Source organism: Schistosoma haematobium, chromosome 1 (genome assembly GCF_000699445.3).
Source record: "Schistosoma haematobium chromosome 1, whole genome shotgun sequence".
NCBI lineage: Eukaryota > Metazoa > Platyhelminthes > Trematoda > Strigeidida > Schistosomatidae > Schistosoma > Schistosoma haematobium.
The window spans coordinates 45,238,601-45,252,525 of NC_067196.1; the positions used below are offsets into that span (position 1 = coordinate 45,238,601).

The 13,925-nt window shown below is 37.9% G+C and overlaps 1 protein-coding gene across 1 annotated transcript; it reads right to left on the minus strand.

Annotated features, from left to right (window-relative positions):
* Positions 1-5,604: 5,604 nt before the first annotated feature.
* SAMD8 (Sphingomyelin synthase- protein 1) lies at positions 5,605-11,921 on the minus strand (the record flags this gene model as incomplete). The annotated part of the gene is made up of 2 exons (XM_051218497.1): positions 5,605-7,344; positions 11,806-11,921. The coding sequence occupies 2 exons, from the start codon at positions 11,919-11,921 to the stop codon at positions 5,820-5,822; spliced, it is 1,641 nt and encodes a 546-aa protein (XP_051074205.1). The 3' UTR covers positions 5,605-5,819.
* Positions 11,922-13,925: the final 2,004 nt, after the last annotated feature.

Below are 13,925 nucleotides of genomic sequence, written 5' to 3' on the forward strand. Positions count from 1 at the left end.
TATATCTTATGTATGAAAAGTTAAGTAAGCGAAATGAAATATTGGATAAATTATACTGACTAGTCTACCTACTGGTTACTCATTTAACCATTCAGTAGCTAGGATCTTGAGAAATGTATAAACGACTGAATAATATTATAAATTATGAAAATGCTTCTGCTATAGAGATAAAACATAAAAACTCACATGACAGTAGTGGTAGTAGTAGTAATGCACTATTTTATACTAATTAGAAAATTGAACAGAAATGTTGACGTACAAAAAGTCTGATCATACCATAACAAACTTAATTATCGTATGACTTTTTTTGAAGGGAAGAGATTCTCTTGTCATTCACTTTGAAGAATTTCTCACTTATAAGAAGTATGAGAATAAACACAAAATTATTAGTCATTATGTGGAGGATGATTGAACTTTAATGTGAATGTAAGATGAATAGAAAAATTTACTTTCATAGTAAATTAGTTAAAATATTACCTTGTTAACTAAAAGGTTTATGTACTTCTGAGGTACGCTTATCAGTGGCAGACGCTGCCATAGAACCTCTTGGTCTACAGAGTCAAATGCTGCTTTCAAGTCAAGAAAAATTATTATTGTCGGACACCAATAAGCTTGCCTGTGTTCTGATCAATAGTGAATATGTGGTTGATACAATCACGACCAGGTCTGAAGCCAGCCTGGTTTTCTCATGCCCGATGATTATATAGGCTAGTATTTTAGATCAAATACCAACAGACTGGAAAGAAGGACACCTGATCAAGATATCAAAAAAGGCGATCTTAGCAAGTGTGATAACTACAGGGGCATCACTCTTCTCGCAATACCAGGAAAAGTCTTCAACAGGGTGTTATTAAACACGATGAATAACTCCGTAGATACTCAACTTCAAGACCAACAGGCTGGATTCCGTAAAGATCGGTCGTGTACAGACCAAATCGTAACACTACGGATCATTGTGGAACAATCAATTGGATGGAACTCATCACTATACATCAAATTCATTGACTACGAGAAAGCATTTGATAGCATGGACAGGACAACACTATGGAAGTTTCTTCTACACTACGGCGTGCCTGAGAAGATAGTCAATATCATACGGAATTCCTATGATGGGTCAAACTGCAAAATCATACATGGAGGACAGCTCACAGACTCATTCGAAGTAAAGACCGGTGTCAGGCAAGGTTTCTTACTCTCACACTTTCTCTTTCTCCTGTTGATCGATCGGATTATGAAGATGTCAACATCTGAGGGGAAGCATGGGATACAGTGGACAGATAGGATGCAACTGGACGATCTAGACATTACAGATGACCTGGCCCTTCTATCGCACACGCAACAATAAATGCGGGAGAAGACGAACAGTGTAGCAGTAGTAGGTCTCAACATACACGAAGGGAAAAGCAAGGTTCTCCGATACAACACAACATGTACCAATCAAACCACATTTGACGGAGAAGCTTTGGAAGGTGTAAAAACCTTTACATATCTGGGCAGCATCATTGATGAGCACGGCGGATCTGATGCAAGTGTGAAGGCGCAGATCGGCAAAGCAAGAGCAGTATATTTACAACTGAAGAACATCTGGAACTCAAAGCAACTCCCAACCAACACCAAGGTCAGGATTTTCAATACAAATATCAAGACAGTTCTACTTTATGGGACGGAAACCTGGAGAACTACAAAAGCCATCATCCAGAAGATACAAGTGTTTATTAACAGTTGTCTACGCAAAATACTTCGGATCCGTTGGCCAGACACTATCAGCAACAACCTACTGTGGGAGAGAACAAACCAGATTCCAGCGGGGGAAGAAATCTGGAAGAAGAGCTGGAAGTGGATAGGACACACATTGAAGAAAGCACCGAACTGCGTCACAAGGCAAGTCCTCACATAGAATCCTCAAGGCCAAAGGAGAAGAGGAATACCAAAGAACACATTACGCCGGGAAACGGAAATAGACATGAGAAAAATGAACAAGAATTGGATGGAACTAGAAAAGAAGGCGGAGGACAGAGTGGTTTGGAGAATGCTGGTCGACGGGCTATGCTCCATTGGGAGTAACAGGCGTAAGTCAATAATTAAGCTACGAGTACCATGTCTGAATGTTAAGCTTTCTGTAAAAGTCATTTCTCAGTTCAACTGGGTTTCAGTCAAGTGGGAGTGTAGGGAGAAACGACGAAAAGCAACGACGTGTGTCTCTATCCTTTTGAGATTTTACGGAGCCGTTTAGCCTAACAGCACATAGACGACTGTTAACGGGGATCCACTCTAATAGTGCTTGTTCTGCCCTCGTACTTAGTGCTATGCTTACACCTACAAGTCTAATAGAACTAGTCGTCGGGTCGCCAGATACACGGAGGGTGTATCTCGTTGGCTCTCCGTTTTGACGAGATGAGGTCAAGTGAATGACCACACTAGGATCCTGTGTGCGTGTTTCGGAGACACAACATGCATCAATGGTACGGGATCCTAGGGTTTTAGCCAAGGAGGCCTGCTGACCGATTTGACATAATGTGCATACGTTGAAGGCTCCAATGTGTAGTTTGGAGCGAGGCTTCAGTAGACCTGGGACAGTGTTTTGCGCACTAGAATCGTTGGCTATGGTGACACTCGAGAAGGAAGCCAAAAGAGGAAGTTTAGAGTTCAAAGTCGAGGTAGGAGGAATAATGGGAATCGAAGAGGGAAATTGATAATGAATACTGTAGCATTGAGTGCTGATAGAGTTATGAGGGCGGTTATCACTTCCCAGTTGCCCACACTGTGGAAGGGTTCATCTGGAAGTACCTGAAAAGGAAAGTGGATTAGAGGTGGTCTTAGTGACCTAAGAGTGTGACCGCAGTTCCCAAGAAACAACTGCTTGAGGCCGGTCACACACGACCTCTTGTGAGTAATTTTCGAATCAACCTTATACTTGTTGGAACTTCGCCACCGGAGACGGATATCTGTAGGATAAGGCGAGGTGTGCATTTTTAGAGTCGACCTTTTGTAACCTTACCCCTCCTTGTGAGAAGGCAGCATCGCTGTTATGCCGGTTTTCTGAAGGAAACACCTTACTGCCGTCATACTTCTGTACAGTCAGCAGTACGACTTCACCCTCAAACCTTGGGTTTGAGCTTTCAGTCTTTCTGCTGTTCAACCGACCTGTCTGGCATGGTAGGACCTTGAGGAGTGATTGTTCCAGCCAGTATAGCCCGATGTATATATATATATATATATATGTACATGATAATAATAATAATAATAATAATAATAATAATAATAATAATAATACAAAGAACATAGATAAATTATTACTTTCCGAATAATATCATCTGTTAAATAAATTAATTGAAGGGCTTTACACCATTTAACGTAAACAAGCTTAAATGTAGGAGAGATGCTTTAAATGCAGAAGAATATCTCTCTTTCTTAATCCTATAATTCACATACAGAATATTTGTTTTTGAACCGTTATTATCAAGAATACAACTTAATTAAATGTTAGGTGACAAACAATGCGTGGAACTCATCATTATGGATTGGTTTATTCATCGATTCATGTAATGAATAATCTATTGTTGTTGACTTTATCACATTGTTTTATGAGATACACGTGCACATACACACAATCTTCAAAACATAACAACATTCAATAGAGTGGTGGTGAGTGGATATATGTTTTGTATCCATTTTACATAATCGCTTGTTTAATTCAACTTCCGAACAAAAACTTACTTTGACGATCAACATGACATATGAAAGGGAATTTTTTAAAATACACTTCGAGAAAGTCATTTATTGGTCTGTTTTAAAAAAATGAAAGTTTTCAGCCATTCAAATTATGTGATTGGAAACTGTGTACTAGTTGGCTAAGTGGTTTGTTTGTTTCTTATTCTCGGTACCCAAGGATTGATTTAGCTTAAATTGTCCTAATCATTTTAATTCTGATTGGCTTGTAGTGACCTACTTTTGTCTAGAGAACGCGACTGGTTTAATGGGAAGAATTATTATGATAACCAATTGTACCAGTGATTGTTTTACTTGTTTGTTTGACTGTACTAAAGACATTCTTCCTTCCGTTGATTGTGACTTTGCACGCGCTTACGTTTGCTCAGTGATTCCGCTTGTACTCTTTTGGCACGATCTCGGTATTCCTTTGATACCACGAGATCGCCAACAAATATATCTCGCTCCAACTTCCAATCGCCTTCTGATACCTGTTACGCAACCTTCTTGTAGTGGTGATTATTGTCAACCGCGAGTCGATGCCACACTACAGGCTGATTAATGAGAAAGTAGTGAAATAATGCCCTGGTACCACCAAGGATGGGTAGAGTCCATTCTCCCTCTCCAAATGATCTCACATGGCCACGCATATACAGCCACTACCAGGGAAGTCCTACTCACTGTCTTCTCGTGGTAGGGGTGTTGTTTACGAAATTGAGAGGACGAAAAGCCAATGTCCGGTGCATTAACAGAGTTGGTGGATATGGAGGATCCACCTAGGGGAGTTGGAAAACCCTGACTCAAAACCACTGGTGCACATGGGCTCCAGGATCCTGAAGGAACAAAAGGTGTGTGACCTAGTTGTTGGTCACCGGCTACCATGGGACTGGATCATCCAAAGTTGCTTCGCTGCCTTATGGATCAGACCTTTAGGTCGAAGGCCCCGGGTTTGGCTCCTCAAGAAAACATCTGCTTCGGTCTGGGCACCCGGTCAGTATTCCAGCCCTCACGTAAATCAATAATAACTGCCACTGGCCTCATTGGTATTGTGTGGCCCATATGTAATTGGTGCCCCCTTGTTTATGTGTTCAGATAAATAAATATAGTGAGATAATTGGGTTAAAGCTACATCAATACTGTAAATTAATAATAAAATAATGTGATTTATAGAAACGATGATCTTACCGTTTGAACAAGTGATAATTTCCCACTATTTTTCCTATTATCTTTGTTTTTCTGCCACCTTTTAATTTTTCTGGTTGACCTTGATTTTTCCATGAATAAACGACCTAACAAATAAATGTGTAGTCAGATTGTTTGATATGTATTAAGCTAACATATCGAATAGTTCTGATAACCTTCGTCTCCCCGTCGTATTATCTAAATTTATCAAAGGGGAAAAATTTTAATCTATTTTTATAGGCACTTCATATTACGCAGTTTACAAAGTGATATTTTTTACTTTGAATAAAAGCAATACAACCTTTCCCTTTTATCTGTCGTGTTCGGCTTTGAGGTACACATTTTATTTTAAGATTATTGATATTTTCTAGTTGATTGAAGCTAACTATATGAAAATGCAAACCAACAATCGAATGGTTCAACTACTGTTTTTATAACTTACACAATCGTTTAATATCACGTAGATAAAATGATATTATGGTTTGGAACATTTTTCTTTTTAAAAACAAAATTATAGGGAAGTTTTATCTTCCATCATAACTAACTATACATAATTTAGACCCTGAATGGTCTGAATATTTGCTCTAAAGACAATTAGTTTCACCACACAAAATATTTCTCCAAACTGTTTTTTTTTTTCGAAAACTAACAACTGGACCTTTTTGGAAAACTGCAACTTTTTTACACATGAACAATTTATAAAAGAAGACAAGATTGATCTATCCGTACATTATATATATATTAAGAAAATGGGTACATTAATCACATGTTTACAAATTACTTGTTAAACAAAAGATAACTAATTTTGAAATACCTGACACAATGCACTCACTCATTGTTCATCACAGTAAAATATTTTCACAAGAAAATGATAAAATTTTCAAGTAATTATGTAAAAGTTGAGAAGTATTGGAAATAAAAAAATATCACTAAGATTCTTTTTTACTAAAAATCTCACAACGTTTTGTAATGAATGTATTTCCTAATGTTTGTGTTATATGATTGCAAGTTGAATACTCATGATTGTTAGTATTATGATAGGTATGTAGCAGACAACGTGTAGATTTACGACGAACATGATCCAATTGCCTTTTACCGTAATTTTGATTGTAATTACCAGTTGCATTACTGCTACAACTACTGTTACCATTGGTATGGATACTACTGCCGCTGCTTCTGCTCCCGTTATTATTATTGTTATTGCGATTAAATTTATCGTTGTAATAATCTTTAAAGGGTATTTCATATACGTTCGGTACAACTGATCGTACATCATGTTCAAAAAATGAAAATAATGGGAACCACATTCTTAAACGTTCATTATCTGGTTGATGTAATAAATTATTATTAGCAAGGCAATGATAGTATAGAAATAATCTTGATGAAATATATATAGCAATGAATACATCAATAGAATAATGTTCATGACAAGCAAGTATGAAAAATACACCGAAAAGATTCAGAACCCATGTAAATGTATGCAAAAGATAAAATCTTCGTGGTGAATATTCACTAATGAAAAAGTTAAGAAGAGTAAGACATGTTGTATGACCACTAAATAGATAATCACCACAAGTTCGTAATCCCGTAATGTATAAACCACAACCTATCCATATTTCTAATGCACGTTTGAAGCGTTCTGTATAATTTTTTATTATACATGGGCTACATTGATCTGTTAAATGCACTCCAGGGACACTTAGTGAAGTTATCGACATAGTAATTGATCTTAATAAAAATATCGTGCCCATAAGCACAAAAAAACGACGTAAAAGTATCCACCGATATTTATGTAGAAATAAAATAGTCAGCCAAATCATAAACAATACAATGATAACCACTTCTGCTGCAATAAACCCCCAACTGATATGAGGAAGATTATCTAGAAAAATATCTGGTAACGGAGGATATTTCGATGTAACAGGTAAACGTTCATGGACCGAAACTATAACAAATGCTGTAACAAATGTAGCAAAAATGAAATACAAACAACTGGTTATAAATTTCCAGAAATTTGTATTGTCTTCATCTATTCCGTAGTCGTAATCATTTAAAAAAGTACTGTCTGCTATACACTCCACATTATCATTTCCATTTAATCTGGATACATCTTGTTCCATATTATCCAATTTAGGATTATGGCAGCATAGCAGATCAACTACAGAATTCTCACTTGGTAATCTTGGGAAAGTATATTCTCCATAATTATGATTTTCAATTTGGTGACGCCAGAAGCAACATAAATACATGATACGTTTTCTAACACCAACCTCTTTGATGTCCATTTCACATAAGTCTTTCTCGGTTAACAGACAAAATGACAATCCATCGATTGTGTTCTTAGTGAAAATGTCAATGATTGAATCGGAAATGCCATGATTTTTCAGAAATTTAGCTACATCAAGAGAGTTGGCCCGGATCGATATTATGTCTTCATTTTGATAGTCAAACATCCTTATAAGTCAAAAACAAAACAAAAAACAAACGCTTAGTAATATCACTTAATTCATTTTTTGATTAGATTATTACACATGAACCATTAAATTTATAAACGGATTATAAGTATAAATTTTTATTCGTAATCAATGTTATGTAGCTAAACCTAGGTTCCAAAGAATCTCTATAAATCATTTCGTTAAATCACTAGGATTAGATGAGCAGATAATCCATCAGAAGATAAGTTCAGTTATAGGATAACCATAGGGAAAGAAGAAAAAACTACAATGGACGACAACTGGAAAGAGATCAAAGAAGCACCAACTTCTACGGGTCAAGAAATTCCAGGCCTCAAGAAGCATCACCATAAGTAATGGATCTGCATCGGAACCCTGGACTAAATTCAAGAAAGGAAGAACAAAAATACAGCAATTAACAACAACAGAGAAAGTCAAGGCAAAAGCTGAATACACGGAAGCAAACGAGCAAGTGAAGAGGAGAACGAGAGACGGCAAACAGAAATACCTGGAAGGCCAAGCAACGACAGTGAAAAAACAGCAAGAGAAGGAAATATGAAATAACTATATGACACAACGAAGAAACTAACAGGGAAATATCAGCCAGTCAGTCAGTAACAACGTAGAACTTCGTACGTATGTACATCAGTTCGAGTTGCCACACCACATTAGCACAGAGATGCAGTGGTCGATTCAAATTCCGTAGTGCAAGATGTAGTAAAATTATAAGCTGCAATCAGAAAAATTAGGGTTTGAAGATGTTATTCAAGGAGTATAATCCAGTGAAACAAAGTTTAAAAGAGAAAAACGAAAGGGACATGAAGAACTCAGAAGATTAGAATTTGGGAGAACACAAAGAGTGGATGAACCTGTGCCATTGCAAACAATTTTGAGCCATGTCATTCAGGGTCTCTAACCATCGGTTGCTATCATCTCTACATCTACCAATATGACTCAGTCTACTTGTCAGTGACTTCATGGACTTGTGCCATGTTTTGGTCTGGGAAATATAGCAAACCACAGAGGCCGTTCAAAGACAAAGAAGGCAAGCCAATCACTGAAATTCAAGGACAGAGGAAGAGATGGATGGGACACTTCGAGGAACTCTTGAATAGACCAGCTTCATTGAATCCACCGGATATCGAAGCTGCACCTACATATCTTTCTATCGATGTCACTCCACCAACGGTCGAAATTAATCAGGATGACCATCAGACAAATAAAGAGTGGGAGAGCAGTAGGACCTGACAATATACCAGTCAGAGCACTAGAGTCAGATATACAAGTGACAGTAAACGTGCTCCACGTTCTATTCAGGAAGGTTTAGGAGGAAGAACAAGTGCCGATGAACTGGAAAGAAGGATATCTCATCAAGATACCAAAGAAAGGAGATCTGAGCAAATGTGAGAACTACAAAGGCATCATACTACTACGAATGCCAGTAGAAGTCTTTAACAGTGTTGCTGAACCGGATGAAAACGCAGCAGACGCACAACTTCGAGATCAACAAGCTGCATTCCGTAAGGATCGGTCGTGCACAGACCGGATTGCGACACTACGGATCATCGTTGAACAATCAGTTAACTGGAACTCTTCATTGTACATCAACCTCATTGATTATGAAAAGACATTTGACAGTGTAGATAGGAGGACCTTGTGGAAACTTCTTCGACACCACAACGGACTACACTGAAAATTCGTGCATGGAGGACAGCCGACAGACGCATTCCAAGCAAGGACCGGAGTCAGACAAGGCTGCCTACTCTCCTACTTTCTCTTTCTTCCGGTGGTTGACTGGATTATGAAGACTTCGATGTCTGAGTGGAAGCATGAAATAAAATGGACATGTTGGACGCAATTGGACGATCTGGACTTCGAAAATGACCTAGCTCTTCAATCTCATACACACGGGCAAATTCAGGTCAAGACAAACAATGTAGCAGCAGCTACTGTATCAGTAGGCCTCAACATACACAAAGGAAAAGCAATATTGTCAAATACAACACGGAGAACAGCAATCCAATCACTCTTGATGGAGAAGCTCTGGAAGAGCTGGAATCTTCCACGTACCTGGAAAGCATCATTGATGAACAAGGAAGATCTGATGCAGAAGTAAATGCAAGGAATGGCAAAGCAAGAGCTGCATCCATACAATTGATAAACATATGGAACTTAAAACAACTGTCAACTAATACCAAAATCAGAATCTCCAATACGAACGTCAAGACAGTTACACTGTACTGAGCTGAAACGTGGATAACTACTGCAACCATAATCAAAAAGGTACAAGTATTTATAAACGATTTTCTACGCAAGATACTCAATATCCATTGACCGGATACCATCAGCAACAGCCTACTGTGGGTGGAGACAAACGAGTTTCCAGCTGAAGAAGAAGTTAGGAAGAGACGTTGAAAGTGGATAGGATATAAATTGAGGAAATCACCAAATTGTACCACGAGGCAAGCCCTAACTTGCAATCCCGAATGGAAACGGAAAAGAGGAAGGCCGAAGAACATACTACGTCGGGACTTGGAAGCAGACATGAAAAAGATGACTAGGAACTGGAAACTATTGCCCAGGACCGGGTTGCATGAAGAATGTAGTGTCGGCCACCACGTTAAGCTCAGATACCTTGTTCTAGCATCTTGACCGCTCGAAATTTTAAAATAATAACACTGGGGAAATATCTGATTAGAATATATCGTGTCAATAATTTGCTTACCTGCTCCAGAGTGGCAGCAGACGACACACAATTCTGCCGATTTATGCTTGATTTAAAAGTAGGATATTCAGAAAGGGCACAAAATATTATGTAGCTAACGGATTTTTGGAACACGGTGACAAAATCTATTCTGTGTTAGTCCGACAATATACTAAGTATTTACACTACGACTGGTTTAAAAACATCGAAAAAGGCAGCTAAACGTAGTTACTGGCCAATCTCTTTAAGTTCTGTAGTGAGAACGCTGTTAACTTGTGGATATTTTCGTTCAGGTTTTAAAAAACGTTAAAGAAATATGTTGAAGACTCCTGTAGATTTCACATCCAAACAATGGTCAGCAAAACCCATATTGAAGCTCATGAATTGGCAGGTGAACATTTACTTTCTGTGTAGTGCAGAAGTTTTCATACTTTAGAGAGTTAGACATTTTGCAGGCGTTATCCTACTTATGTTAATGTCTTTTATTCACGTTAAATATATTGTTCTATCTCTAGCCCAGTTTTATTCCTCATCATTTACTGGCTATTGTTACGATGCGATAGGTTGGTGTAGTCAATGGTATGACTTCCACGTAAAATCTTATAGATTAGGCAGTTAAATAATGACAAATCTACAATTTTAGGGTTAGGTCTATTATGAGAGCGATACTGATATCGAAGTAGACCGTAGTTCTACGTTTCCAAGATTTTGATATTCCTTCAACCACTTCTTAACTGATATAATTTAAAATGGAACTTTCAGCAAAGTATTCGGAACTGCCATTATCTATCAATTTCGAAAAATGTGATTCACCAAATGTTTTATTATTCAGAGGTTCAATTGCATGGTTATTTCCTGTGATACGTGGAAGGGTTTACTCTTTTTAGCTTTGTTGTTTAATTTAATATTGCCAAATAGATGACGGAAACAATATACGCTAGCGTGACACAATCTGCGTAGTACCCTTACGGAGTACCCTGAAATCTTTCAAGAAAAAAACTAAGTCTTTACAGGAACGGTCACATTAGAAATAAACACAGTATAGCTAACGTGTAATATTTATTACAGAAGACTAAATTATACGGGTTCGCTAGCTGGTTGAGCATAATCTCCAACCTACGTTACTACTTTTAACTTCCAAGTCCTTAGAAATAAATATTTTATGAATAAGAGGGAAACAGATAAAATGCTCTACTTTCTGTGTACAAAACGGAAATCTGCGTCAAACACTTATGCAGCTGAAACAAGGAATCCCAAAGACGTGTTGGGGCGTTGTATATACAACCGTGGAGGAAACATACAGGTTGAGCACCACAACGTTAGTAACTTCATGTCGAAATTATTTGCTGTGTTTGGTTAGTCAGAAAGTGATGAGCATCAGAAAATGACTGATTAATTTAAGTAGAAACACACAAATTCAGGTCAGTCTACCAATAGAGAAAATAATTCACTAGACAAAAATCTATTTTGTGACTTATGTTGTTGGGATTATTAAAGTTACCGAGTTTTAAAGGTTTGAACGTGTGTGCAAGAACATTGACAAAACTATATAGTTTCACCAATATCAATCAAAATCTTCTGCTTGATACTATGCAGATGAAGACTTTTAGTCAATAAAAATAAGTAGTTTTTAGATTTTTGCAATTTTTGACCATTGTATTTAGACTGTGTTGTACTTTTAATAAAAATACAAGGTTGTTTATTATAAACAGATATGGCCTTTTCAAGCCATATAATTAACTATTTTAAGGGAGTTACCGAACACTACGAAAATTCATCCACAGAATAAAATCATAACACCAGTTATCAACACTCACGAGAACAAATTGACTGTAGAGTCTGATATTCAAAAACTGACAATTTTTTGGCACCATTTCAATATTCACGATTCAACAACTGCATTAACTGTAACTGATTAGGAAGTTACTTAGCTTCTTCCAGAAGCTCCTGGTTGAACGAAGTCAAACTAAAGGTTAACTTTGTTTGTTGAATTTTTATGCATTATTTTCGATCTCTAAAATGAACAAATCGAAAAAGCGTAAAATGTTGTAAATGACCATCTCTGTTTGATTATCTTTTAACGGTGCTGTTGAGGAAAATGCAGAAGATGATGTTAAGAGAAAGTGAGGCGATCAATAATGAAGGAATAATAGAAAGGAGACTAGTTTTAAACTATTGGGTCGGCAATGTTTGAATGCTGAGAGAATACAGGTAAATCATAGTTTAAATGACTACGTATAATTCTGAACTTATTTCTGCTTTAGATTTGATTGTGTGAATGGCTCGTATTGCTTAGTTGATAATTAAGTGTAGGGATGTCACAAGTATTCGATGTTTGACAACACCTTAACTAGTAACACTTTTATAATCGAAATGTGCCAACCCTGTGAAATCAGAAGTCGCGAGCAAACAGGCTCGGAGATATATTTGATAGAATATAGATTTATCGAGAAGTGAATAGCCTAAGCTGGTCAGCGGCTGTAGGAGAAGTTAAGCACGGCGTACCCGTTTGTTATCTGGTGCGGATGCATGGTCGAGCGCCCTCAGCTAATAAGATCAGCATAAAATGCCGAAGATTTATAGAACTAATATTTGAACGAAGAATATCCTAAATTCACATGCTCTAAACGATGTACTTTACCCTTAACTTTGCCATTTTTCGGATTAATAATTTGGATATATAATTGTAGAACCTGAAGAGAATTTATCGAAAAGAATATTCTTCGTTCAAATATTAGTCTTTTAATATGACGGGGATCTCTAAACGATTTATAGAACTATTTGTCTCGCAAATTTATTTGTCGCTCGCTACCCTCCTAGCGGAGCAGTGACGACTTTGAGACGTAGCCAGTCAAAAGTTTAAACCTGACTACTTTGTCGTTGGTGAACATTGTTTTGATAGCCTGCTATGTTCAGTAGCATCTGGTCGTCTTTACATAATATAAAAGGCAATGTGGCTGAACATAGCAACGAAAAAAGTGTGATGAAAGCTTCTATTCGTCGTATTCTTTGTCAGTTTTCCATCTTCTCCAACCGTCCTCAAAAAGGAACAAAAGAAATTGTAAGTGCATGTCGGAATACACGCAAGTGGAAGGGCGTCAGTCCTCTGTGAAAATTGTCAGCTGCGAGTGAGGGTCTCGACTGTTATTGTAGGCGTTCTACCAACCTGTTTGCTTGTGAGCGATAGGCGGTCGCTCGGAATCATGTGATTCTAAATAATGTAGTCAGACAGTAGAAAAGTCCGTATGTGGACAGGCGTCCACGGTCTGTAGTGATAGTAGAAGGGCAGCCAAAATTTGCTAACCACCGTTCGACAAACGCACAGAGTAGCGCTTCAGCAGTAATATACTTGATGCGTACTGCTTCTGGTCATCGTGTGAAATGGCATACACACGTTAAGAGACACGAGTATCCGCTTGAACCTGGCAAGGGTCCTACCGAATCTAGCTAAAATGGCCAAAGTGAGCGTCGGGGATTCTGAACTGACCTAAGGGACATTTGTTGTGTATAATGACTTTAGATTTCTGGCACGGATACTTATCGAGTGTTCGTTGGTAGCATGAATTTACCGTGTGTTTTACTGTGTCTGTGGATAATCTGCCCTAGTTTCGTCGAGGTAGCGGACTTTAATTATCACATCAATGGTGTATAACAGACAGCTTTGTCCGCCGAGTACGGTTAACGCGTACCGCCACGGAAATTTGCTGATAAGATTTTCGTGTCGGTTGGTTGGTGGCTCACGAAATAGCAGGGTTTTGTGCAATTTTGAGAAGATTTCCTGTACTGACTATGATACCGGCACCAGTCTGGGTTATCTGCCTCTCGTGATCTAGAGGCATAACGTTTTCGTGAGGTATTCCTTCGAGGAGTTTGGGAGC